The sequence below is a fragment of the Pyricularia grisea genome (assembly GCF_004355905.1).
Source record: "Pyricularia grisea strain NI907 chromosome Unknown Pyricularia_grisea_NI907_Scaffold_2, whole genome shotgun sequence".
In the NCBI taxonomy this organism is placed as follows: Eukaryota; Fungi; Ascomycota; class Sordariomycetes; order Magnaporthales; family Pyriculariaceae; genus Pyricularia; species Pyricularia grisea.
Window position 1 is genome coordinate 4,699,581 of NW_022156717.1, and position 27,632 is coordinate 4,727,212.

Below are 27,632 nucleotides of genomic sequence, written 5' to 3' on the forward strand. Positions count from 1 at the left end.
TCGAATCGAACGCCATATTAAGCCATCGAGATTGATTTGACAGACTCGGGTCTGGCCCCGCTTTCAGATTCATATAGTAGGTCTCATGGTCTTTAAAACCCTTCAAATCGTAAACAACGCAACAAATCCAAAACTATACCAGAGTAAATATCTGTGATACTTTAGCATGAAAACCTTAATCAAAACCATTACGCTATACTGTCAAATACTATAGTATGACAGGCAGTCGTTGCGGTGGCTTTGTGGAGCTTTGTGGAGGGAGACAATGAAACTTGTTCATGGTTCGCTTGTGACTGGAAGTCAGCTGATTTCTTTGCCAAGTAGATTGTTATGTGCGAGTATTTTTGGCATCCAGGGTGGTACTGTCTCAACATACTAGGTAGCGAGCGTACTTAGCATTTTCGGATAAACAAAATCTCTACGATGATTCATCAAGTTCAAGCGGAATTGTCAGACATTCTGTTCTAGTGTTGAAGTTTCTTTGCAGTCGCACTTCGCCTATTGCCCCTCTCACAAAAGCCGGCTGCAACAGTTTTTTGATAGTGGAGGTACCCGCAAGAAGAACCTGATCTCATAATTGGACGCCTCGAGCTCTTAGCGGCAGCTACATGTTACAGGAGCGGGCTACTACGGTAAACATCTCAGAGCTTAACCACCTAGGTAGGGCTTCCCCGAGTCAAATGTGGCCCCACAGACCAAAGGCGGTCAGAGCAAATACAGGGAGGCAGGGGCAGTCCCCGCACCAAATGTGGCGCCGCCAACCTCTACGGCCATGGGAATTGGCCAAAGAAAGCAGAGCTCTGACGTCCGCGCCGCAAAAAAAAAAAAAGTTTTTGGTGGGGTAGGAATTCTGCCGGTCCCAGAATCCCATGGCAATGTCTTAAAGAATCTGGTGAATACCATCATGGTTTTTTTTTTTCTCTCCTCCTCTTCTTTTCCCCTCTCCCTTTCATCGGTCGTAAAGCTTCAGGCCAAGACGGAAGCTCGGATGCCTGAAGTCTGAACGCCGTTGAAAGCAAGAGAACACAAGCTCGTCACCCTCCACTATCTTCATCTTTGTTATTTTACTTGGAGACTCAGGCACCACCTCGGGGCACCCACCCCTCTAGCCGCAGTCGTCATGGCTGCCCGCGTGTTCCCTCCGGCTTCGGCCCGCATCGTCGACTCAGCCAGCGACAGCAAGCTCATCTGCCTCGAGCTTGAAGATGGCTCTGCTTACCAGGGCTACAGCTTCGGCGCCCCCAAGAGCATCGCCGGCGAGCTCGTTTTCCAGACTGGAATGGTGGGCTACCCAGAGTCGGTTACCGACCCCTCCTACCGAGGCCAGATCCTTGTGATCACTTTCCCTCTGGTAGGAAACTACGGAGTTCCATCTCGTGAGACCATGGATGAGCTCCTGGGAGACCTTCCTGCCCACTTTGAGTCCTCACAGATCCACATTGCCGGTCTCGTGGCCGCCTCATACTCAGGCGAGGACTACTCTCACCACTTGGCCACCTCCTCTTTGGGAACATGGCTCAAGGAGCAGGGAATCCCGGCAATGTATGGTGTCGACACACGAGGTCTCACCAAGCACATCAGGAACCACGGAAGTATGTTGGGTCGCATGCTACTCCAACGCTCCTCGGCTACTGAGAGTGGCAAGGAGCTCTCTATAACGAAACTTGCAGCCCCAGACTGGTCTCAATATTTCGAGACTGTTGACTGGGTGAACCCCAACAAGAAGAATCTTGTTGCTGAGGGTAAGTGATCCAAAAACCTCCCCAAAACGGACATTAGGACTGGTAACTGATAAGATGTTGTTACAGTCTCCATCAAGGCACCAAAGCTCTACAAGCCACCGCAAAATGTTGCTCTGAAGCATCCCTCCGGCCGACCGATTCGCATCCTCTGTCTCGATGTTGGTATGAAATACAACCAGCTCCGTTGCTTCCTCAAGCGCGGCGTCGAGGTTCTAGTATGCCCTTGGGACTATGATGTGTCCAAGGGAGCTGGCACCGAGTACGATGGTCTCTTCATCTCCAACGGCCCTGGTGACCCGTCTGTGGTCCAGGACGCCGTCAAGCGTATCTCTGCGGCAGTATCTGCAAACAAGACTCCCATCTTCGGTATTTGCTTGGGCCACCAGCTGCTGGCGAGGGCTTCCGGCGCCACAACAATAAAGATGAAGTTCGGAAACCGCGGTCACAACATCCCTTGCACGAGCATGGTGACCGGCAAATGCCATATCACATCGCAAAACCACGGTTTCGCTGTGGACGCAGCCACCCTCCCTACCGGCTGGAAGGAGCTTTTCGTGAATGCCAACGACGGCAGCAACGAGGGTATTATGCACGTCGACCAGCCCCACTTCAGTGTGCAATTCCATCCCGAAAGCACACCGGGTCCCCGTGATACCGAGTTCCTCTTCGACGTTTTCATCAACACTGTGGTCAAGTGCGCCGCCGACAGCAGTCTTCTGCAGAAGCCTGTCAGCTTCCCCGGCGGCACTATTGAAGAGAACGAAAGACTTCACCCCCGCGTGCACGTCAAGAAGGTCCTCGTTCTTGGAAGTGGTGGCCTGAGTATCGGACAGGCTGGAGAGTTTGACTACTCTGGAAGTCAGGCAATCAAGGCTCTGAAGGAGGAGGGTATCTATACTGTGCTCATCAACCCCAATATTGCCACCATTCAGACCTCCAAGGGTCTCGCAGACAAGGTCTACTTCCTCCCAGTCAACGCCGATTTCGTACGCAAAGTCATCAAATACGAGCGTCCCGACGCCATCTACGTCACATTCGGTGGCCAGACCGCTCTCTCAGTGGGTATCCAGCTCAAGGACGAGTTTGAGGAGCTCGGCGTCAAGGTTCTCGGAACCCCTATCGAGACCATCATCACTACCGAGGACCGTGAGCTCTTCGCTCGTAGCATGGAGTCCATTGGAGAGAAGTGTGCCAAGTCCGCGTCGGCAAGCAGCGTGGACGAGTGCATGAGGGTCGTGAAGGACATTGGTTTCCCCGTCATTGTAAGAGCAGCATATGCTCTTGGTGGGCTCGGAAGTGGCTTTGCCAACAACGAGGCTGAGCTTCTTGATCTTTGCAACAAGGCCTTGGCGGCCAGTCCCCAGGTCCTTATTGAGAGGAGTATGAAGGGCTGGAAGGAGATCGAGTACGAGGTGGTGCGCGACGCTCAGGACAACTGCATCACCGTCTGCAACATGGAGAACTTCGATCCCCTTGGTATCCATACCGGCGACTCCATTGTCGTGGCTCCCTCGCAAACACTTTCGGATGAGGACTACAACATGCTGAGGACTACCGCAGTCAATGTCATTCGTCACCTGGGTGTCGTGGGTGAATGCAACATCCAGTACGCGCTCAATCCTTTCTCCAAGGAGTATTGCATTATCGAAGTCAACGCCCGTCTTTCGAGATCCTCTGCCCTTGCGTCCAAGGCAACTGGCTACCCGCTTGCCTTCATCGCAGCCAAGCTTGGCCTTGGTATCCCCCTGAAGGAGATCAAGAACTCGGTTACCAAGGTGACATGTGCTTGCTTCGAGCCATCTTTGGATTACGTCGTGGTCAAGATGCCCCGCTGGGATCTTAAGAAGTTCACCCGAGTGTCAACCTTGCTCGGCTCTTCAATGAAGAGTATTGGTGAGGTTATGAGCATCGGTCGGTCCTTTGAGGAGGCCATCCAAAAGGCAATCCGTGCCATTGATTTCCACAACCTCGGCTTCAACGAGACCAAGGCTCTCATGTCGATCGATGACGAGCTGCAAACGCCGTCAGACCAGCGTCTCTTTGCCATTGCAAATGCGATGGCAAGCGGCTACACTGTTGACAAGATCTGGGAAATGACCAAGATTGACAAATGGTTCCTCAACAAACTCAAGGGCCTGAGTGATTTTGCCAAAACCATGTCTGGCTTTTCCAAAGACGACATCAGTGGACGCCCTGACTTGTTGCTGGAAGCTAAGCGTCTCGGCTTCAGCGATAGGCAGTTGGCCAAATTCTGGAGCTCCAACGAGCTGGCTGTTCGCTCCCTCAGGCTTGAAGCAGGCATTACACCTTTCGTCAAGCAAATTGATACCGTTGCAGCTGAGTTCCCGGCATTTACCAACTATCTCTATCTCACTTACAACGCAACCGAGCACGACATTGTGCTTGACGACCACGGCGTTATGGTACTCGGCTCCGGTGTCTACCGTATTGGTTCCTCGGTCGAGTTCGATTGGTGTTCGGTCCGCGCGATCAGGACTTTGCGTCAACAGGGCTACAAGACCATTATGGTCAATTACAACCCCGAGACTGTCAGCACGGATTACGACGAGGCGGACAAGCTCTACTTCGAGAATATCAACCTGGAGACTGTGCTCGATATCTACGAGATGGAGTCTGCTAACGGTATCCTCGGCGCCATGGGTGGCCAGACACCCAATAACATCGCACTGCCTCTGCACCGCTACGGAGCAAAGATCCTGGGAACCTCGCCAGAGATGATCGACACGGCCGAGAATCGCTTCAAGTTCTCTCGTATGCTTGACAGGATTGGTGTGGACCAGCCCACCTGGAAAGAGTTGACAAGCTTTGAGGAGGCCAAGAAGTTCTGTCAAACAGTGTCATACCCGGTTCTTGTCCGCCCATCGTACGTTCTCTCGGGCGCGGCCATGAACACTGTATACTCAGAGGCCGACCTCGAGTCCTACCTGAAGCAGGCTGCCGAGGTTTCTCGCGAGCACCCAGTGGTCATCACCAAGTACATTGAGAACGCCAAAGAAATCGAAATGGACGCCGTTGCAAAGGACGGCAAGGTTGTTGGTCATTTTATCTCCGAGCATGTTGAAAACGCTGGTGTTCACTCCGGAGACGCAACACTCATCCTCCCGCCCCAAGATCTTGAGAAGACGACGATTGAAAGGATTGAAGAGGCAACTCGCAAGATTGCGGGTGCCCTCAACGTCACTGGACCTTTCAACATTCAATTTATCGCCAAGGATAACGACATCAAAGTCATCGAATGTAACGTCCGTGCCTCGAGGTCATTCCCATTCGTTTCCAAGGTCATGGGCGTGGACCTCATCGAGATGGCGACCAAGGCCATTATGAACGTGCCCTTTGAGGCGTATCCGGAAGAAGAGAGAACATCGAGCGCCGTCGCCTGCAAAGTTCCTCAGTTCAGTTTCTCTCGTCTTTCGGGTGCTGATCCAGTTCTGGGTGTGGAGATGGCCTCGACCGGAGAAGTCGCCTGTTTCGGAAGGGACAAGTACGAGGCGTATCTCAAGGCCTTGCTCTCCACGGGCTTCAAGATCCCTAGGAACAACATCTTGCTGTCTATCGGATCTTATAAGGACAAGAAGGAAATGCTGCCGTCTGTTGCCAATTTGCAAAGACTCGGTTACAAGCTCTTTGCGACGGCCGGTACAGCCGACTTCTTGCAGGAGCACGGCATCCCGGTACAGTACTTGGAGGCTCTGGGCTCTGAGGACGACGGACAAAAGTCAGAGTTCTCGCTCACACAACACTTGTCCAACAACATGATAGACCTTTATATCAACCTCCCCTCGAGCAACAAGTACAGACGTCCCGCCAACTACATGAGCAAGGGATACCAGACCCGCAGAATGGCTGTCGACTACCAGATTCCCTTGGTTACCAATGTCAAGAACGCTAAGATCCTTGTCGAGGCTATTGCCAGGCATTTCGAGCTCGAGGTTGGCCTGCGAGACTACCAGACCAGTCATCGTACCATGATTCTGCCTAGTCTTATCAACATTGCGGCTTTTGTTCCAGGTATCGTGTCCCTTGGCTCCAAGGACTTGAGCACTGTTACCAAGGCATCTGTGGCGGCCGGTTTCAGCATGATCAGGGTTATGCCGGTAGGCGTAGACGGTGCCATCACAGACGCAAGGTCTCTCAAGGTCGCACAGCAAAACGCCAAGTCGGGCACCTACTGCGACTTCAACTTGTCAGTCTCGGCAACCTCGAGCAACTCTGATCAAATCAGCCAGGTCATGGCCGAGGTTGGGTCGCTTTTCATTCCCTTCAACCACTCGTCGGATAACATCAGCAAGGTAGCTGCCGTGACGGCTCACTTCGACTCTTGGCCAGCCCACAAGCCCATTATCACGGACGCCAAGACCACAGACCTGGCTTCAGTTCTGCTGCTGGCAAGCCTTCACAACCGACGCATTCACGTCACGTGTGTTACTAGCAAGGATGACATCAGACTCATTGAGCTGAGCAAGCAGAAAGGTCTCAAGGTTACTTGTGATGTGTCGGTCTACTGCCTTTACCTGTCTCAGAAGGACTTCCCCGATTGCCAGCAGCTTCTCCCTACCTACGAGGATCAGCAGGCTTTGTGGGAGCACATGAGCACTATCGACGTGTTCTCGATCGGCAGCCTTCCCTATCAGCTAGCCCACACTCTGTCGCATGACACTGATGCTTCTGTCGGTATCGCTGATGTCCTCCCACTCCTGCTCACATCGGTCTCCGAGGGCAAGTTGACTATGGATGATATCAAGACTCGCCTGCATGACAACCCGATGGAGATCTTTGAGCTTCACGAGCAGGTCGGTACTTCGGTTGAGGTGGAACTGAACCGATCATACACTCTTCCCAAGTCCGCCAACTGGTCCCCATTCGCAGGCAGACAGGTTCAGGGTTCCGTGCAAAGGGTAACTTTCGAAGGCAAGGTGGTGTGCCTCGATGGGCAGGCTCTCCAAGTCTCGCCTATGGGCAAGGACATGTCCACTCACAACGCTCTGCCTTCGCTCCCCATGTCGCCGCCTCTCAAGCCGGCTCTGCAAATCCCTGAGAGCCCTGTCGTTAGGCGCCAGTTTATGCTGTCCTCAGGGCCTCGTCCTATCCTGCGGCCGAGATATATCGATGCTGCCATGTCATCATTATCACCCACTGTCAACAAGTCTGCTGTGGACACCGAAATCCTTTCCCAGGGCATCCCGCCGACTGTGAGCACTTCATCGCTGGGCGAACTGCTTTCCGCGCCGTCTCGCTTCAAGAACCAGCACGTGCTTTCGGTGCATGACTACAAGCGCAGCGACCTGCATCACCTCTTCACTGTTGCGCAAGAGATGCGTCTTGGTGTGCAGAAGGATGGTGTTCTGAACGTACTCCGGGGTCGTGTTCTCTGCACTCTCTTCTACGAGCCGTCTACGCGTACCTCGGCGTCGTTTGACGCTGCCATGCAACGCCTTGGTGGCCGGACCATCGCAATTGCGACTTCGCACTCGTCAGTGCAGAAGGGGGAGACACTGCAAGATACCCTGCGCACTGTTGGCCAGTATGGTGACGCAGTGGTATTGAGACACCCTCAGGAACAGAGTGTTGACATTGCGCAGAAGTTTAGCCAAGTGCCAGTGATCAATGGAGGAAACGGAAGCAAAGAGCACCCCACTCAGGCGTTCCTGGACCTTTTCACTATCCGTGAAGAGCTGGGTACTGTGCAGGGCCTGACCATCACTTTCGTGGGTGATCTGCTCTACGGACGGACAGTACACTCTTTGGCCAAGCTCTTGCGCCACTACGAGGTTCGCATCCAGCTTGTTTCGCCCAAGAGTCTTTCTCTCCCGGCCTACGTCCGCAACGAGCTGGTAGAGCGCGGCCAGCTCTTGTGCGAGTCAGAGACTCTGACCCAGGAGATAGTTGCGCGCAGCGACGTGCTTTACTGCACTCGTGTGCAGAAGGAGCGTTTCCCCAGTGAGGAGGCATACGAAGCCGTGAAAGGGGCTTACCGCATCGACAACGCCATGTTACGCCAGGCCAAGGCTAACATGATTGTGATGCACCCCCTCCCAAGGAACGATGAGATTGCGGAGGAGATTGATTTTGATCAGCGGGCAGCCTATTTCAGACAGGTAAGTGTTTGACGGCTCAACTCTTGTTGACTTGCTCCTATTGCATTTGCTGACATGTGAATCGTTTATTATAGATGAGATATGGACTTTACTGCCGTATGGCTCTGCTTGCTCTGGTGATGTCCTGAGCGAGCAAGAAAGATGTTTTCTTTGGCTCAAGGCCAACCGGTTGCTGGATCCCCAAATACGAAACGCATTAGTTTTAGCTCTTTGGGTTCTTCTACAGGATGCGGTTAGGCATTTTATCCTTGGGTTTCTCGCGTCGAGGTAAATAGAGATGTTCATTTTTTTGGTTATTGCTTTCTGGTTTTTTGGATGGGAGGTTTTTTTTTCTGGATTTCGTGGGCGAATGAATGCCTGGACTTTTAGTCAACCGAAGAGAGAGAGAAAAACAAAATCTTAGGAGAGAGGCATATAGAGCGATAAATCACGCAAGTGACTTAAATGGAGGAGTCAAGGCGTCAAGGTCGTAGTCATTTTGGAATGAGCCCGCACGCCGTTGCGTAGAAGTCATTTCATTTTGACGGCATGGCGTGAGGTGGCTGGAGTTTTGGGCGTTATGTGTTTAATAATATACCCATTTGAGTTTTGTTTGAATATGTGTGTGCCTTTCCGTATGTGTATATGTTTGTGCCTGTTTGTGTATGTTTTTCTAACACCCATTTGCTTGCTTGCTTTCTCTTACCTAGTCAGTCTCCACTGTCATGAGGACGATCTACATGGGTAATCCACGAGTCCAAATGATTGGAGAAGTTAACAACAAACAAGGGGTATTTTAATTGGATGAACAAAATCTAGGTAGGTATTTATACTGATGCAATAAAAAAACATCTGGTTCTTGGACTATTTCTCGATGCAGGGCAATATTTCAGTTTGCACCTGCTTGAGTGAGTCAAGCAGGATCCTTAGTGCCACGCTATGGTTGAGACGATCGGTGTTTTTTTAGCGGAGGCCTGGTAGTGGGGTGATCCTGGGGTGACGTGGAATTGGATAGACTCTCGTAGTCAACGTCATACGAAGTAAAAAAGGACGATGGGAATATTTACTTTCTTTTGATCTTTTCCATTAGTTTTTCGCCTGTAAGACGTTGCAGTATTTTGTTTTATAAATAAAAAGAACAATTGCCTGCTTTGCTTTTTTTATTGTTATCAGCCTCCTTTGGGTTCGATCTTTGTTTTTTTGGTTGCTTCCTTGCCTTGATGAACATCATCACTCGGCCCCTCATCCGCCTCAACTGCTCACTCGGCCGACTTGGAGCACTCAGCTTTCGAAGAACAATGGCCTTGCACCCTCCTCCTGATGGGGAGAAGCTAATCTGTAAGCTACTACGTGAAGAAAGATCAAATTTATCCCAGCTCATAATTTTTTTTTTTTCTTTTTTTTTTTTTTTCATTCCACTTTCTCTCCCTGGAGCTTGGCTCCATGCCCGTCAAGGCAGTCAAGATACGAGAACCTGAAAAGTGTGTCGTGGAAGGCATTGTGTGGTCGTACTTGTGCCTCCTCTACTTCAGTTGATCTTTGACAAGGCGCCCCTTATCCCCTTCCTCATTATCCTCTTCACTGAATGGACTGAAAAATTACAAGGGGTAGAGGGACGATGACCGAATAAATGTCTTACACCACTCCATAAACACGCCACATCGATAGTGACTAACACAGCCCACCAATGGCCCCTTAACACGCAACAGTCGCCCCTTCATCGACGGCTCCCATGAACAGCCAGGCGGAGCAGTTCCTCAAGCACGAGCGGACGGGGCTGCACCGCTCGGACCTGGACCCCACGTCGCCGATCCGGCAGTTCCACGCCTGGTTCAAATCGGCGCTGGGTGACGACGGTGGTGACTCGACCACCGCCGCCGCCGCCGCAGCCCAGCAGCTCAAGGTATCCCACCCGGAGACGTGCACGCTGTCGACCGCGTCGCTGCCGTCGGGCCGCGTGACCGCCCGCGTCGTCTACATGAAGGAGCTCGACGACAAGGGCTTCGTCATCTACTCCAACTTTGGCACCAGCCGCAAGGCCTTTGACCTGTTTGGCGACGGCACGGCCGCGTCGGTCGGGAACCCGTGGGCGTCGCTGACGTTTTGGTGGGAGCCGCTCGAGAGGCAGGTGCGCGTCGAGGGCAGGGCCGAACGCCTGACGCGCCACGAGTCGCAGCGCTACTACGACACGCGCGTCCGCGGCAGCCGCATCGGGGCTTGGGCGAGTCGACAGAGCGCCGTGCTCAAACCCCAAGCAGGAGAAGGAGGAGGAGGAGGAGGAGCCGAGGACGACGGCCGCGCGCAGCTTGAAGGGTGGGTGCGCGAGACCGAGGGCAAGTTTGCCGGCGTCGATGACATACCAGTGCCTGACTTTTGGGGAGGGCTGAGGATCGTGCCGCTGCGGGTTGAGTTTTGGCAAGGGAGGGCGAATAGATTGCACGATCGCTTTGTTTACGAGAGGACAGATGAGAAGGACGCAGAGTGGACCTTGGAGAGGCTTAGTCCATAGACTTGTCTCGTCGTACAGCCAACCATGTTGTTGTCTCAATCGTTCTTGAATTCAAAAACCTTGCTTGCAATTATCTCTTATGATGTCATTGCATAGGCAATTGGGGAGAACCAAAGGAGCTCGGACGTGACGTGCGACTAAATTAGAATTTAAAAACTTGCCCAGGTATGTCAACCTAGGGTAGACCATATTCAATGTGATGTTGTTGTGACCAAGTCTGTGCTATGCTGTTCTGTGCCGCCAGTAGCTAACTAACCAAAAGGGCACAGTCTTTGGCTTTTCTCCTTCTTCTTCTGTCCGTGTCTCACTCCAAGTGCCAATGCCGACTAACACATCATCGGGCACAGAGGAAACGATAAAATGCAACAAATATAGCCCAACCAAGTCTTTTGTAATAACAGGAAAAAAAACGCCAAATAATAAAACAAGAAGGGGGTATGATGTTGCAAACTTGGACAAAAAAAATGTAAATGACGACAAATGAGGACCACCAAACGCCCAGATATGGTCTGATTAAGATGCCAGAAACGCCCATGATTGAAAAGAGAAAAAAAAAAGAGCAGTTTGTAAAAACCCAACACGCTGCTGATGCTCCGACCAAGACAAGAAAATAGCCGATTATGAAATATTATGGACGTTATGAATGTCGATGTTTGGCAGGAACAGCCAGTTCTTAACAGTGGCAGTAGTGATGATGACGACAATGAAGACGAAGATTATTCCAAAAAGAGCTGTTCACCGGTGACCCCCAAGCTGCCGATCATCGCAGCTACTTGCGGGTGTAACCGGTGTTGCGTATCCTCCCCGGGATGATGACGACGACGACCCGCTGCTGTTACCGCAGCCTGGGTAGCCTGTTGCCGATTTCGCGGCTCTGGCCATGTCTGTGATAGCATCCTCGAGGATGTCCGGGGCAGTCAAGGGCATGATCCGGTAGCCCAAGTTCTCCATGATGCATCGCTCCGTCGTGTTGATCTGGTCACATGACCACATCCAGCTGCCCCAAGCCCCGGCATACCATCGAGTTGATTCCTGGGAGTCGTCGGTGAATTTGGCAGCAATGATCAACGAAGCGAGGACAATGAGTTCCGGCGAGACCGAGTCGATATGCTGCAGGCGCGTGCGCTTTTCCGTACGCCCGTCCGTGTGCGTATAATCGGGATCCACATCGAAGTCGGAGTCGGGGCCCATAGGCATCAAGGGGCAAGACGTCCTCCAAGCTCTAGGAAACTTGCTACCAAGGGAGTCCATGATGCATACGGCCAAGGCCACAGTATGCAATGGCAAGTCAGATCGAGTGAGAATCGCATGAACAACAGGAACCGACGGCGTTGCCAGAGATGCGGCTGGGGGCAAGAGGTTGACCAGATGAACAGCAGCTCCTGTAGATAGGTTGAAGGCACAAATGATCAGTACACATTACACACAAGAAAACTAAGGCATCAAATGCCAAATGGGTCATGTAGCCCCGAGAGTGAGTGCTTACCAAAGAAGGCTGGGTCCCGCATCTCGCCATCCTGCATCTCCAACAACATAGGACTGAGGGCGGCCGAGGAGTTTTGTGAAGACGGTGGGGGCGTAGGCAAGTTCGAAAGCGGCTTGTAGGTCCTCATGAAATACTCCTCGTCAAAGTCAAACTCATCGTCCGACATGTCATCATCGACAACCTTCTTGGCCAAAGAGGGAGACATGTTTGACCGCATATCAAAAGCCATTTTTGCTGGTCTGTCGGTCTGCTGCTGTTCGTTTTTTTTTTTTTTTTTTTTTTTTTTTTTTTTTTTTTATTCGTCGTCGATTGCTCTTCCCTCCAGGTGGATGCTTCAACTAGCCAAGCTCGCTTAATTGGAGGACCGAGGTGGTGCTCATATCCCTCTGAAAAGCTGCCCACATATAGCGGTGCTATGGTTGTTTCCGAGTGTCTTTCACACTCTCACGCCAGTCTCTGGGAAATATCCTTGGGCTCTTTCAAGTCGATCGGGGGGTGAGCAAAGTGCTTCCCAGCTAGTTTACCCAGAGTGAATGGCAAATATCGGTGTCGGGGTGTTTTAAAAACTAAGGTGGTGGTCCGCAGTTCTGAAGACAAGCGAGAGGGGAAAGAGGGTCCATATATGTATGTACAGTTTATCCAGTCCGAATAATCGACTGACTGACTGACTTACTGACTGGCAGGCAAGACAGCAGAGTAGTTGGTAGTAGCTAATGAGATACGAGAAAAAGTGTCTGCGGCGGAATAAACGAGGAATTGGTGGAACACGAGAAGGAGCTTTATTCTTTTCGTTGTGTGAATGTCTGTGTGTGAGAGTGTGTGTTAAGTGAGGGAACCATCAGGAAGAACAAGATCACCAGGAGCTCGGACGCTAGGGTAAGATCCAATATGGCGGACTAAAGTAGGTCGGCGGGCGCCGGTTGGAGAAAGGTGAAATAACGAGGCTGATGAGGAGGAGGGGGTGCGTGCGACTAGCCCTTGGCGCAAGGGGTCAGGTCAGGTTAGGTCAGGTCAGGTCAGGTCAGGTCAATTCGGGCTCGGAAAAGAGATGACAGCTCAGCTTGCTTGGGCTTTATCGTGCCAAGTTCTAGTTAAGATGAGAGCCCAACTAAGCTAACAAAAGAAGCAGCGTTATTGATGCAGAATATGTATGAAATATGTAGGGCGTAAACAATGTAACGGTGATTTTTATTTATTTTTTTGGTTGAAAGAAGTGTTGTGGCCAGGGGTCTCTCGGTTTAGAGCGGTGAAGACAAGTCGGTGTCGTCTTAAACCCTGGTTGGGTCGGCTTTTGTAAACGGGGTGGGGATACAGTAGATGGAGAGAGGGGGGAAAAGTAAAGCAAGCAAAGATGGAGAAGCAGCCCGTTCCCAGGTGTGAGAGAAGTGATCGTACACGGGCCAGATGGATTAATGAAGTGATGTGTTTAAGGCAGGTACGGCAGGTAAATGAGATACCCTAGGTACACAAGGTAGGTACATTGGACATGTACTGTACCTACAGTAGAACTACCGGTAGGATTGCGCTAACGTACAGTTGTAGTAAGTAACATTAGGTACCTACCTACTTACCCACGTACCTAAACCTAGGTAGAAAGATCAACAAACCTGCCATGAGGAAAATGAAAAACATTGATCTCCGTTTAGCCCTTGGGTGTGTTTGGAGCGCTGACGACAACCAACAAGGAACAAGGGGGCGGCAAACGGAAAAGCTGGCCAACCTCAAACCAACCTGTAAAAAGTAAAGTGGATTTCGACTTTTGTCATACTACGTACGATACGGTACAACAGTAAGTAACAAATCCGATGGCTGGCTGGCTGACTGGCTGGGGGGAAAACAAAGAAGAATACCGGTACATTTTCCGCAGAACAAAAAGCGAGTCGTTGAGAATTCACACTTAAAAATCTACACCGCATTGCTTTTCTTTGTTTCTTTTTTGCCCTTTGTTTGCTGGCTGGGTTCTGGTTCTGTCTGATTGTCAGCCAGACAGAAATAACGGTATCTCGTCATTATGTCTCCACAAATGTTTTTCGACGTGTTTTTCATTTCTTCTTTTTTGTTATCGGTTTTTTTTTTTTTTTTTTGTGCCGTTGTATCTTTCCCCATCGACGTCAGTTGACTTATCCATGCCGTAAGTCTAAGGGGTCGCATCAATGCCAAGTCGTGTTTTAAAGCCGGGGATGTTTAGTTGGTGATGTGATCCCGCACTTGGGAGGAGCACGCAAGGAATGGCCCCTCTTACTACGTACGGTACAGTACAGTATTCCGTACGTCCCACATACATAAGGTACCTAGGTACCTAGGCACCTACCTACCTATTCGTACTACGAATACACTACCGTGTTGCAACAGAACTGAGAAAGTGGGTCGTAGGCGCAGCCAAGCTCAGGGACCAAAAAGACTGGATCAGGTCCAGGGCGCGGCAGACTTGGTGCCAAGTTCGTAAAGGCAAGAAATTAAATCACTGTAGTGATGATGTATGCTCGCGTGCTTCCTGCTCGCGCTGCGAACAGTGTGGCACAGGCCCAGCTCATATACTAGTCACGCTTGAACGGAAAGCCCCACCCTCCTATTGAGCTCACTCCACCGGTCGGGCCAATCTACTTGCAAGGCCCCTGAAAATCATTGCCTTCTCCCTTTCGGGGGGGGNGGGGGGGGGGGGGGGGGGGGTTTTTTTTTGCCATGTGAAATAATAACATATGTACGTTTTGGGTTTCAGGGCTGCTTTGCAAAAAGTCTCTGTCCTTGGGTATTGTTGCGAACTGTACATACAGTGCTTACCGCACGGTAAAATTCAACCACATTTACTGTAATTAGAGTAACAAATGCAAAATCAAAGACAGAAGCAAAGCTAACGGCACTTAAAAGTTCCGACTTGATACCCGAGGCGCTACGCTGTGCTATGACAAGTATACGAACTAGGCATGCATAAATCATGACATTGATCCAATAGTATGTAAATCATCTCGAAAGGCGGATGAAGATCGATCGATTCAAAAATAGCACGCAGCTGCGCGGGGCCGGTGACTGGGTCCGACTACATGAGTTTGTTTTCAGCTTTGCCTCTTGAGCCCATACTCTGTAGGGATGCGTGGCGGTCACCGTGGGTCGTACAAACATGTTGTCCGATTTGCGCTAGAATTTAGAACAAAAAAATAAAATAGAATAAAAAATCCCCCGTATCGTAGGGGACCTTTTTTTTCCCAAGGGACTATTGAGCATCTTTTTCAATGTTAGCCCACTTTGCCGCTCCAATACAAAGGTACAGACAGGGGCGAGGAGACCAAAGAGCCCTGAAAAGGTTCCCGAGTTTCCCGAGTTGGGAAGCCCAGTCCATCAATGCTCGTATTCACCCCCAATTGCTTTCATGCCGGGCCAACGGCGCTTTTGGTGTGGTGGTGTGTGTTACTCAGCAAAGCAAGCATTGCACAGATTTGCCACCTGCCTACTACCGGTAGTAATGTAATGGCAAGGAAAACAGAAAAAAAAAACGACAATGCAGGTACGTGCAGTGCTAGTTCTAGTATATGCAGTAATCTCGCTATCCGAGAGGCGGTGCACATGTCAAAAAAAAAAAAAAAAAAAAAAAAAAAAAAACCCAGTTATGCTCGTAATGCGAAGCTTGGATTCTTGGTACCTTAGCACCCAAGTTTTATTGCTTGGCAGAGGGAGCATGATCTAATATTGCATTCAATCGGCACGTCACCAATGAGCAGCATCTAGCATAGCCAGTTCGGTCGGTACCCAAGTACCTGCGTAAGCTCCGATTCTTCTTTTTGTTGTTTGATCTAGAACACCTACTTAGGCAAAATAGAAAGGCCCCAAAAAGGGACCAAGTACGTCGCCCAGACCGAAGAAAAGAAGCGATTGAAGCCATACTTGTGTGCTTCCACGCCACATTGGCGCACTTTTTTTTTCATCCCTTTTAGCTGCGGCTTACGCCACGAGGGGGCTGCTGCAAGGCATTTAGATCTTCTCGGTGCGAGCCGCCTGCGTTCAGCTCGTTTAATCCGGTATTTTGGTTCACATTTTTGTCTGGCTTAATTTATTTTATTTTATCGATATAATGCCCCTAACCTAAAGCAACTTCATTTGCGATTTCACGCTCGCCAAGTGGCGCCGTCTGGCTTATAGCGGTACAGTGAAAGAAAAGGATTGGAGGCTGAAGTTCAATTTAGTCTACTGTCCGGTATCTCGTCCCAACAGCTTGGATGGTGGCTTTAGATGACATCCATGTGGTACAGGAAAGAAGAAAGCTAAAGCCAGAAAAAAAACCTTAGCTGCCTACGACAGCTGAAAAATCAGATGGAAATCCAAAGATAGGACGCGCTACAGCACACTCAAAACCGATGTTCGCCAAAATAGACAGCCTAAATACAGCCCCTCGAGGCATCGAACAAAGCCGCACGACCCAACCTCCCCTGTCAACACTAACTAGGCCAGCACCGGCGACAGGAACCTATCCGCCTCGTGCACAGGCGAACTGGCCACAATGGGCGAACCATCCAGCTGGAACATGCGAGATCGCACTAGCCATGCGTCGCATGCCGTGTTGCCCGTCGGACTGTTCATCATGATCCTAGCCTTGATGGCGTTGTGATACTCGGCTTCTGGCTTGCCTGGTCTCGACTCGTTATTGACGCCGAGCCCAATTACCGGCTCTGTCGCTGCCTCTTCTTCCACCAGGGTGTGTTCGTCGGCTGAGCAAATCGACGGTGGCGCCGAAGGCTGATCAAGGCCGACGCCTGGTACGCCGCCTCTCCCCGTATCGGCATCCTTGCTCTCCGTTGGTCCCGCAACGGTCAGCTCTGGAAGGGTATCCCCGGATTCGTTCTCCAGAGGGGAAACGGTGGTAGATGATGACTTGCTCCGCGGATCTGATCCGCAGGGACTGATGGGTGTGGCCTCAAGCTCAAAAGCCCCGGGGGGATCTTTTGTGATAGGTTGCACGCACAGTGTGGTACCCACGGGCGAGGTAGTATCTTCCTGATAGCCAACGCTGCTAGCCTTAGTAACAAGGTTAGGACGCGTCACTGGCTTGCTCTGTGGAACAAAGAACAAGAGAGCGGGATCCAGGAACTGCGAGCGTCTCTGTGCCGGAGGAATACTTGGCACTGGCAACATCGCCGCAGACGTCTCCGATCGGCTGAGGCTGTCATTGGTGTAGCTAGGCGTCGGTCCCGTGCAAGTGATGGTGACCGCCGAGTCCGAGACAGCTCTCGGTGTCACGGCGGGCTGTTGGGTTACAATCCGTCCTTGCTCGCTTGGCTCGTGTCTCAACAGGAGCCCGTTTCCTATTGTCTTGCTGCCATATGTCATGTCCAGGTACACGGTGTGACGGTTTTGTTGCCTGCCTCGCTCTACCGGAGTATTAATTGTCGGCGTGAATGTGTGTCTATCCGCTTGAGGTGAAGCGTCGCTGTCCCAACTCTCCGATGATACCGCCCGAGGTGACGGACGGCCGGCCCTTCCCCTCCGGAAGAAGTCGACCTTGTCACCGTGTATGGCACTGAGTCTTGCCTCGACTCTGGCCGTCATTCTGTCCATGTCTGCCACGTCTGAATCCCCCAGATCACGGTTCTGAGGCGACTTGGATGCTGCCTTCTTCGGATTCAGAAAGATCCCCCAGCTGGCACGATTATTGCGACGTCCAGCGGACTCGGTCACCTGTGGCCTCTCTGGAACTCCCACATTGAAGATGGTCGGACTCATCGAGTTTGCCGATGATGGCCTCGGCGGCGCGAGCCCTCGTGAGCTGGGCAGTGCTGGGTAGGCGCTCTGTATGTCGGCAGGGGTGTCGGATTTCAGTGGCCATTCCGGCGGATGTATATTGTTTTGGCTGTCTGCGCTTTCTGTTCCTTTTTTTCGTTTGCAACGCGAGACTTAGCATCTATCTACTCCAACAAACATCACGGGTGTGCAGGTCAAACGCCTGAAAAGCAACTTGTGAGACAAAACACTTGTAAAAAAAAAAAATTTAAAAAAAATTCATTGGTACCTACCCGGTTGTTTTCTTGCCTTGCCAATCATCAACTTAGGCAGTAAGCTCAGCCTATGAAGCCTTGTGCCAGAAGACGCTCTTTTGCGGTCCGTGTTCGTCATGATGCCGACTTAATCTCTGCAGGTGAAACAAGAAGTATAGCTTCGTATGGTTCCAAATGGGGAAAAGGGTGCAGGACACAGTAAAGATCGCTGGAGGATTACTAGTCTGATCAGAGAGTGCACCAAGTTTATTGAAAGAGAATATCAAAAAGGTGCCGTGTAACATAAAGTTATATTATCAGGAATAGGAGTATCGCCTGATTGTTTCCTCAGCCTGTTGGCGTTCCTACGAGAGAAAAAAAAAAAAAAAAAAGCGAAAAGAAGCGGTCAAACTCATGCTGCCGTCTAAGAAAAAAAAATCCTCCACACAGGCCATGCGAATACAGTAATAACCAACAGCAGGAGGTGACTTCCTAGCTTGCCACATAAAAATAAAAAATAAAAACAAAATAAAAAAAACGGTCAGTGTCAATTGTCCGCTACCCAATAGTGTACAGTCCACAAGCCCATGTCCGCAGCCCAGGGCTGTACCTATGGTACTGTACGGTAGTCCAGTTCCTAGGATTCGAACAGGGGGGGTAGTGAAGGATTCTGGTCTAAGCTTTGTGGATTGAGGCTGTTCATCAACCCTCCCAGCCTGACACCAATTTTAGCCCCCATGTTGGACGTTGGCTGACTGTTGGATGATGGGTACGATTTCCGGAATCTGAGCTTTCCTGCCTAAATGTTTTGCTACAAGCACAATACCCAAGCAAGCCAAGGAGTAGGCTCTGCACTAAAATCCTGGGTGCTGACACCGTAAGAACGATCGCCAACACGTCGGATCCAAGTTTTACAAATGACTGTTGGTCGGAAGACGGTTGCCTGCCCCTGAAGGTATTTCATCTTCAATGCGACAATGGGGGAGAACTATTTGGACTAGTGATCTAGAACCAGTTCATGTGTTACTTGTTGGATAATGACGTAAGATAACCCTTTAGCAGCCGCCTACAAGATCATATGCAAGAATATGTGGAAATATGCAAACCTCATTTGTTTGGGGAAAAAATTAGGATGACAAAGGATATGAGCTGAAGAAACTCAGGTAAGAAAACCAGGGGTCTAGACGCAAGCCAACGCTACTGTAGCGCCACGTCATCGCACAATCTCAGTCATTGGCGCTAACAACGTCCTCGACGGGCTGTACCTGTTACTGTGCTCGTCGCTAATTTTATCCAAGCCTGGACAGACGACAACGACGTCGCTTCCTGCTGTCATGGGCGAACCTGCATCCCACCGTAGACGGAACTCGCCAGGCTGCGATATGAGCATGTATCCGAACTGTGCCACCTTCATAACCACATCGTATAGCTGTCCTTGCTGGATGTGCGGCTCAACTTGGTTGTGGTCGACGAAGGGACCAAGAAGCACGTCAAGAGCCGCCACAAGCTCCCGAGCCTTCTGGCCCGTCATGGCTTCCGTCGGTTGCAGAGGGGCTCTGTCGCTTCTGTTCGGGTTGATGAGGAAGGTCGATATTTGACGCCAGCGCGCAAACGCAGCCGAGACAGCTGTCGTGTTTTCAGTTAGCAAGAAATACATCAACAGCTCTGGATTTTGGGCACCACAAACCTTTAGCACTACCTCTGTCTCTCTCAGTAGGTGCCACTTCACGCATAAAGGCAGACATGGACAAAGGCAGGAGTGAATGGCGAGCTGTCGAGCTCAACACAACGCTCGCAGTCGCTGCGCGCGCAATGATATGTTGCAAGGCCGTAATCCTCCCCTGCGGACTGACTGCCAGGATAACCAGCTGCCCAGGGGGTATCGCCGAATCGTTGCCCAGCCCCAAGTCGTGCAACGCCCGATGAAGAGCATTTTGGTCCACGGGCACAAGCTCCCTGTGGTAATTTTCCACAACGTGTTGTTGGATGATACTGCTAAGGTTCTGCAGCTCAGCTGATATGACCTCGTCCGGCAGCGGAGGGGGTAGAATCTGGTCCAGGCGGAAGGGATCGGCTGCCATCACGGCGCCCATGGGATCCTTGGGGTCGTAAAGGCCGCCAGCTGTGTTGGAAAGCATGTACTGAGTCTCCTCCGGGCCCACGCTCCTCTGTCTCCGACGCAGAAACCAAATTGCGGCTATCGCACCTATAGCGATGCCGGCGATTATGCAGCCGATGGCGACACCGGCTACCGCACCGCTTCCCAGACCTCCGCCATCTGGTCCCGAGGCTACCGGGGCCACCGAGGCCGTACCGGACGGATTATGAGTAGCACTGCTAATTGTAGGTGTGACCGTCGTGACCACAGTGGTGCCGGTGGAGGGTGGATTGATGACAGTTACGGCGGAGGGTGTCACAGTAACTACCGCTGTCTCCTGCGGCGACTTCGGGACGAGGCTCATGGCTGAGAGGGCTTGCCCAACTTGCCTACGTATGCGAAGGGAAGAACCCAGATGTGCCAGTCGCTTGCCGTGTTGACTAGAGTTAAGCAGACAAAGTCAAAATAGCCACAGGGCGGGCTATCGAATTGGCAGCCAGTGATTCCACGCAGGTTTATTCGCTCATTCTGCAACGTCGACCGTTGTGCCGGAATCAAATTGATCGTCGGGCTGCACAAGGTTGTATGGTACAGTAAGCAGATGAGACAAAGGTGGGCGGGTTGGAGTCTTTTGAAGCCAAGACGATGATGGAGAGGCCAGAGAAGGATGAATCAAAATCACTGCAACAGAAAGCGCATTGCTTCCCTTTTCATCGATCTTTTTGTTTTGTTCCCCTTGCTCTCATCGATTGGCGATGAGCCCCTCAAAGCGGGCCAACACGTTGTGGAAGCAATCGATACGTTTTTTTTTTTTATCTTTCTGATTTTTTTGCTAACATCGGTTTTCAGGGTTGGTCGCACGCGGATAGCTACTGCGGCCATACGGCACGGCGCAGCCCCATGCAAGCACTGTTTTTTGTTGCCCGCAACCAACGGCACTAACTGCACTGCAACTCACACAGCCATGTGTTGCTCTCTCTTTCCTGTCCGCTGTCAAATCTCGGCCCATGATAAAAATGGCAGCAGCGGAGAGGCGAGGCATTAGATGAACCCGGGTCAGGATTGAGCTGAACCCCCTTCAGAGATAATTAGACCCACTTTCGCTAAAAGTTGAACCACCTTCAGGGCTTTTGCTCCGGTTGGCCAGATAAAGTGGGTCCAATGGGTCCGCCCAATTGGGTAATAAAAATAATAAATAATAAATAAAATATATAAATTTTTGCATATGCAATGCATATGCAAAAATAAATATAAAAATTAAATAAAATAAATAAAATTAAATTTTTATACCAAAATATAAGTTAAATTTAAAAATAAAAAATTTAAAATATATTTTAAAATATAATATATTTAATAAAATATTTTATTTATTAATTATATATATATTATTAAAATAATAAATAATTTTAAAATTTATTTATATTTTTAATTGTTTTTTTAATATATTATTAGACGAAAATAAAATTAAAATAATTAATAAAATATTCCCAATAATATAAATTTAAAAAGTAAAAAATTTATAAATTATATCAAGTATAAATATATATATTTTTAAAAAAAAATTTAAAAATTTACCATAAATTATATATAAAAATTTAAATTTAAAATTTTTATTAAATTTTTATTTATATTCGCATATGCGGGGCATACGCGCCGCATATGCCTCGCATATGCTATTTTACTTATATATATAAAATTTGTTAATTTTTATATATATATATATATATATACGCGCCGCATATGCCTCGCATATGCTATTTTACTTATATATATATAAAATTTGTTAATTTTTATATATATACGCATATGCGGCGCATATGCCTCGCATATGCTATTTTGCTTATATATATATAAAATTTATTAATTTTTATATATATATACATACGCGCCGCATATGCCTCGCATATGTTATTTTGCTTATATATATATAAAATTTGTTAATTTTTATATATATACGCATATGCGGTGCATGTGCCTCGCATATGCTATTTTGCTTATATATATATAAAATTTGTTAATTTTTATATATATACGCATATGCGGTGCACATGCACCGCATATGCAAAAAATATTATTCTCCATAAATTCGACCAATTATAACGGTGTAATTAAAGTGGATTTTGAAAAGTTGAACCCCCTTCAGAGAAAAAGTGGGTCAAAAAATCTCTGAAGGGGGTTCAGCTCAATCCTGACCCGGGTTCATCTATGAACTCCGGAGAGGCTGTGACAGTCATGGGTACCCCGGTCCTGGTTAAACTATTGGTCAACCAAGCCGAGATCTCAGGCGATTCCCCCATACAACTTCCTCTCTAGGAAGTCCCGCTTTGCACCGCCACTGGGGGATAAGACCCTGGACTTGAGGTAGATCTGCATGCCTTCGACAGAGATCCATAGCTTCTTACAGCTCGGAGCAGAATAACTGTAAGCTTGGATGGATTTCATTTAGGCAGCCGTTATCTCTCACTTGGTCAGTCTCTTTTCACATGATGACCGAGGGTAATAATTGGATAATGCCATTAATGAATGACAGCATGCGTACCGTGGATTTTACATAAAGTTCTCTCTCGGTTGCTGAACATAATATTTGCGGACGACTCTCAAATTAGATCAAGATATTTACTTAAACATCTCGGCAAGCACTTTATGTCTTGATGTTCGTACTAGAAAGACGAGTCGTGGGTGCCTTAAAAGTGGATTCGATTTGTGCAGTGGGAAGCTATTTGTATTTGTAAATACTACGCTACAATGTAAAAGCTGACAGGGGAAGAAAGGTTTACATAGTAATTGACGTGCTGGCTCAACTCCTCCGTTTCCTTTGACCTGAAACGAGATCCATGGGCTCGCTAAGCAACCCCATTGGAGAGCCCCCCATCGATCACACAAAAATCCGTTTGTGATAGCACACAATCCCAACCCCCCAGTTCATCCTTTGTTATTACGTATGTACTGTACTGTATTTAGTATTCTGGCCCCTCAAATGTTCCGTTTCTTGGCTCAGGATGCCTGAAACGTGGGGGAGCGCATCTGTCGTCCTAAACGTCACTTTTATGCTTAAATGCTTGAATCTTTCTTCTTTATACAAAGAATTCAATCGGACCTCGAGAAATACAATGTGTCAGCGAAGAGAGATGGGAACATCATGCATGAAACCTCAAACCCCAAGGGGTGAACCCCTGCTTTTCAAACTCATACTCTCATATCACACAAAGCAAATGACAAAGCAGAAATTATCAGTCAGTCAAATCTGAATTGTATTACCCCAGCTATCTCTCCAGATTCCGTACCCGTTGCCCGGCCACACCGCCCACAGTGCCTCTGTGTGGTTGTAAGGCGGTTTGGTATAGTGGTCGGCAATGGACAGAGGGAAAATGTGAGCAAAATAAGAAATGAAAACCAACTGCATGAAGAAGAAAAAATAAACCAAGAAAGAAATCCCGTCCCCTTTTTCTTCCCCGATGTGACGATCTAAAATCCCAGAAAGCCCCATGTGATGATGAAGCCCCTCAGAAAGTATCGCCTGCCGGCTCAACCCTCTGTCTCACATCCCCACAAAATGCTCTCATTCCTCTCCTGAATTTTTCTATCAATTGTCTACCCAGTAAACTCCATCGCAGAAAAAATATCAAGAAAAAAAAAGAGGCTGTAAGGTGATTGACAGGCCGAGAAAATAGAAGTGGAGGTGGTTTGCTAAGAACAAGGCACAACTATACTTGGCAGACAGGCTAGGACTAGAAGTGCCTTCTCCCTATGGGTCGTATGTAGAACTGATCAAGCAGCATCAAGTTCTTCACAGGATGAAGCCCCTCTGCTGCTTGGCAATTCCACCGACTTGAGTGCCGACAGTGGGGGTGATGAACTGGCCGAGCTGGATCTGGTTGAAGCCGGGCTGCAGCAGACCGAGCTGGAAGTTTTGGAACTGGAAGGCCTGGAGGTTGAAGTTGTTCAGGACACCGAGCGAGGCGATCTGGTTGAAGGTGTGCAGTTGCGAGAGCAGAAGCAGGCTGTTGAGATCGAACTGTTGCTGGGCGAACAGGCCCTGGAAGACATTAAGGTTAAGGCCGTTGTTGATAGCCAGGTTGTGGATGTTGTTGAACGCGAACTGGTTCAGGACGTTAAGGTAGGCAAGGTCCTGGTTGACGAACTGGAAGTTGTTGAACGCGTTGAGGTCGAAGGCGAAGGCGCGGGTCTGAAGCTCAGTTGTAGTGGCCTCGGGGCTGCTGGTGGGAGCAGCAGTGACGAAAGCGGCCAGAGCGCTGACAATGATGGTAGAGAACTTCATTTTGGTGGTTGAAGGGGAGGGTTTTGGGTTTGGTATGAAAAAAGATCGTGGAGGGACGAAATTAAAAAATAGTTTATATGGAATAAAGAGCACAGCTCAATATGTTCAAGAAGTTGGATAAGGAAGGAGTGAAGCGAACAACGAGCACAGCTGGAGATTAAAAGGCTATGGTTAGCGAACTATTCTCCTGGAATAGTTTCGAAGGTAGACAAATCGGATATTTGTCTGAGGAAACGGGAGATCAAATCCCATGGGGGATGGATCGATCTACTCACCTCTGGAGAGAATGACTGAATGAGATTAGACTGAAAGATGTTTGAGTGGGATGAGGAAACGAAGGAGATTTGGAACCCAGACGCCAGACTTTCTCTTGCTTATATACAAGCAAATGTGCCAAGATCTCGCACAGGATCTCACCAGTGGCCTACGGTGAAGGAACTTGCCGCCCCCTCACCCAGAACGACTGGAGCCAGCACGAAGCATGAGGCAGAGCCGGATGCCAAGTCTTCATGGAGTCGTCAGTCATTTGCTCGGAAGATTAGAATAAAAGGTCCCGGGGTGTGCCAGAGTGGGGACGGAAACGGGTGGATAAAACAAAAAGGACCAGGAAGACAGCAAGGAGACGACAGGCTGACGATCGGGGGACAGTTCGGTACGTTGTACGATACTCATTTGCCCCTCTATACTACTTAGTCTAGCCTGGGGATGGTTCCATAAGGGGAAGCTGGCGGGAATGGCTGGTCGAGGTCAGACAAAAGACTCGCCGGCGGCAGTGTGTATGCCTAGAGAAACGAAAAAGAAAGGCATTTCATAGGCGGGGGCGGCTTGTCGAGGGCTGAAGCCCGCGCTGACGCACCATATTGACCGCAGACAAGGCGTCTTGACAGTTGACAGGGAATCTTGGAGACCCATGGCATGGCACAGAGCATCATGAACGGATATCAGTGTGGCCGAGGGTCCTAGATTGCTCAGAAAGGGGCACTGTACGTAGTACCAGAGAAGGTGTACTGTACATCGTCAAGTCGGGGAGACAGCAAAGACCCACCCGAGACAAAATAACCTTATAATTAACGTGGATTACTTTGCATGGGGTCTGGCTAGGCGGGCGGTCTGATGTCCTTAGCGAGACATGCTTTTTCGGATGTACGGCGTCTTCCGCCAAGCCCTACGGCTTCTCAAGAAAGATGGCCGGCTGCGCGTCCCATAACTTTCCCTGATCGTCGCCGAGTTATCGCTGCGTTTCGCACCGTTTCGTTGGTGACAGGTACATATGCAGCTAAATCCCCGATTATCCGGTAAAGACGAAATACGGCCACTGTAGTTCGCTGTAATGATCGCTGTGAGGATTCCTTCCAAAGACATTAGGAAACATGTACAATATTTTTCGTTTAGACATTGGAGTCCGGTTATCACCGCAAGTCAATATTGAGGCTCGGTATTGTCAAGCAATGAGTGGGTGGTTACCTCCAGCAGCTTGGTCTGGGCAAAAAGTCTGTTTCCCCTCGCCCCAGCAGTGTGAGGTTGCTTCCCTAACGAATATTGCTCCACACCAAACCAGTCTGACAGCCTGGTTCTGATCTCCCCCATGCCGGGGCATTTCCCGGGGCCAGGTAATCATCTCAAGAGCAGTACCAGTTGCTCCGTATAACTGACCCAAACAGGTACCGAAAATCCGGATATTCATGAAGGAATCGAAATCTCCAGGTGGTTCTGTCGCCGATCTAGCACTCGAGCGCTCCAGATGACTTGTCTAAACTATCCCGATATTCCGATATCCCGCATGCATCCGAGCATCCTGGCCGATAAAGTAGATCTGTCTGGGTGACTATGAAATACCGTAGAAGCGTTGTAATACTACCTAGCACATGCAGTACGAGTTATTCGTGGGACTAAATGTCGATGTCCTTCCATGGTGGTTGTTAAGATCAGGCACTTAAGCAATTAAGGTAGTTGCGGAGTTTGGATGAGAATTGGATGAAAGTAAAGAAGCTCGCACGGTTGACAACGGCCTTCCCTGCCAAGCCTGCCTGCCAAAAGGTTTGTTTCGCTCCACAAGAAAAGGTACCCCCCACTTAAACAATAGGTAGGTACCTACGTACTACTTACTTCGTAGGACAAGGTCCCCGTAGAGAATCAATCAATCGGTCTTTCATTGGCTACATGGCCGCTAGACGATGTGCGTGGTATGCAGAAAGCAGGTGCTACCAAACTTGCAGGCTGGTGCCTATGCAAGGGGCAACCCGGGATCTCCATTTCCCATCTACGGCTTGTCGCAGGCTGGTCACATAAAGACACGGCAAAAGCCATGGCATTTTGAACAACCCAATATCTCTTTTTGCTTTTACTTTTGTTCAGTACAATTGCTTCCTCATCTCCTGCCCCTTGCCCAGGCCAAACCGCTGCCAAGTTGATTTGAATCATTTCATGTCTAGTAAGCAGTAGATACTTGTTTGCGGTCCGGTTCGGCTTCAAGGTCTTCCTCCCGCTGTCACTGGATCCTCTTGCTTTTGGCTCCCGGTTCCTGCCCCGAAATGTCAAAACGCTTTTTGATAACTAGGTTGTTCATAACTGGCTACACCGTCAAGGGGTTGAATGCATTTCTTCTACCTCCGCAGCCATGAATGAAGTCACCCAATCACCCACCGGTAGACCCTTGTCGTCTCATCCCAACCACACGCACCTGGAGTACCGTAGAAGAAAGAAAGAAAATACTATGGTAAATAGAGTTTCGCTGTCAGACTGGGGTATCTCATCTGAAGTTGAAACCAAGCTACCTAACCCTTGATGTTACCATTGGTAGCACGACCACAAGGAAATTGGTCCGAAGTGTAAACGATGGTGCTCGATTTATACTTGGATGCTACAATACCTTAATACTTAATCTTGATTTTTATTTCTATTTCTAATAACAGTAGACCCGCCCATTGGATGAATCTCTCAATGCTATTGCATGCATGGCTTACCTAGCTCATCAACGTTATCGATCTTGACTAAACATATGGCTTTCTAAATGAACAATTTGATATTCAACTTACTACCCAACACGAACGAGTATACGTTACTGCTACTTCTAGCCTTCCTAACTACTTCAAGCCGCTTCTCAAAAAAACTTCCAGATTCGCTGCTTAGACAACCCTTTCGGGTAACCAAAATCCGTCTTGGCTGTGGAGCTCCAACACCTTTGCGGCCGTACCGCTCAACCTGCAGCCTCTTTTACGAGTCCCTTGTCGCACAAAAAACCTACCATACCAAGGCATACCTTAGGTACCTACATAATGATTACCGACTTGCCCATACAATCCACTGGATAAGTCCGTGTGTATGGGCCGCCAAGTTTCCTGCGTTTTTTTTTTTTTTTTTTTTTTTTTTTTTTTTTTTCAACTCGCACAAACTAGCCAACAAAAGGCAGCAGAGACAAATTACAGGGCATACAGGGCCACCATGCAAGCCAAAATTTCGG

General features: G+C 49.3%; 6 protein-coding genes across 6 annotated transcripts; 2 read left to right on the forward strand and 4 right to left on the reverse strand.

The window, feature by feature from the left end:
- Positions 1 to 1,120: 1,120 nt before the first annotated feature.
- PgNI_03967 (uncharacterized protein) lies at positions 1,121 to 8,357 on the forward strand (the record flags this gene model as incomplete). The annotated part of the gene is made up of 3 exons (XM_031124019.1): positions 1,121 to 1,742; positions 1,809 to 7,858; positions 7,933 to 8,357. 3 exons carry the CDS (start codon positions 1,121 to 1,123, stop codon positions 7,984 to 7,986), a joined length of 6,726 nt encoding a protein of 2,241 aa, XP_030984434.1. The 3' UTR covers positions 7,987 to 8,357.
- A 535-nt stretch (positions 8,358 to 8,892) lies between these two features.
- PgNI_03968 (uncharacterized protein) lies at positions 8,893 to 12,897 on the reverse strand. Its single transcript, XM_031124020.1, has 3 exons — positions 11,833 to 12,897; positions 9,510 to 11,728; positions 8,893 to 9,180 (listed from the first exon to the last, which is right to left on the reverse strand). The coding sequence occupies exons 1-2, from the start codon at positions 12,059 to 12,061 to the stop codon at positions 11,082 to 11,084; spliced, it is 876 nt and encodes a 291-aa protein (XP_030984425.1). The 5' UTR covers positions 12,062 to 12,897; the 3' UTR covers positions 8,893 to 9,180; positions 9,510 to 11,081.
- Positions 9,058 to 10,346, forward strand: PgNI_03969 (uncharacterized protein; the record flags this gene model as incomplete). The annotated part of the gene is made up of 2 exons (XM_031124021.1): positions 9,058 to 9,175; positions 9,547 to 10,346. The coding sequence occupies 2 exons, from the start codon at positions 9,058 to 9,060 to the stop codon at positions 10,344 to 10,346; spliced, it is 918 nt and encodes a 305-aa protein (XP_030984424.1).
- A 3,211-nt stretch (positions 12,898 to 16,108) lies between the features above and the next one.
- Positions 16,109 to 20,673, reverse strand: PgNI_03970 (uncharacterized protein; the record flags this gene model as incomplete). The annotated part of the gene is made up of 4 exons (XM_031124022.1): positions 19,483 to 20,673; positions 19,018 to 19,421; positions 16,268 to 17,610; positions 16,109 to 16,112 (listed from the first exon to the last, which is right to left on the reverse strand). Exons 1-4 carry the CDS (start codon positions 20,255 to 20,257, stop codon positions 16,109 to 16,111), a joined length of 2,526 nt encoding a protein of 841 aa, XP_030985118.1. The 5' UTR covers positions 20,258 to 20,673.
- A 3,007-nt stretch (positions 20,674 to 23,680) lies between these two features.
- On the reverse strand, positions 23,681 to 24,172 carry PgNI_03971 (uncharacterized protein; the record flags this gene model as incomplete). The annotated part of the gene is made up of 1 exon (XM_031124023.1): positions 23,681 to 24,172. One exon carries the CDS (start codon positions 24,170 to 24,172, stop codon positions 23,681 to 23,683), a length of 492 nt encoding a protein of 163 aa, XP_030985119.1.
- A 35-nt stretch (positions 24,173 to 24,207) lies between these two features.
- Positions 24,208 to 24,557, reverse strand: PgNI_03972 (uncharacterized protein; the record flags this gene model as incomplete). Its single annotated transcript, XM_031124024.1, has 2 exons — positions 24,208 to 24,322; positions 24,448 to 24,557. Coding segments are annotated over 2 exons (225 nt in total), but the record flags the coding sequence as incomplete, so codon positions are not given.
- Between the last annotated feature and the right edge of the window lie 3,075 nt (positions 24,558 to 27,632).

Bases quoted from the DNA above. Each gene is read 5' to 3' on its own strand.
- PgNI_03968 (XM_031124020.1), bottom strand. From the start codon at position 12,061: ATGGCTTTTGATATGCGGTCAAACATGTCTCCCTCTTTGGCCAAGAAG. The intron at 11,729-11,832 runs GTAAGCACTCAC...ACCTATCTACAG, and splicing joins GCGGGACCCAGCCTTCTTTG to GAGCTGCTGTTCATCTGGTC.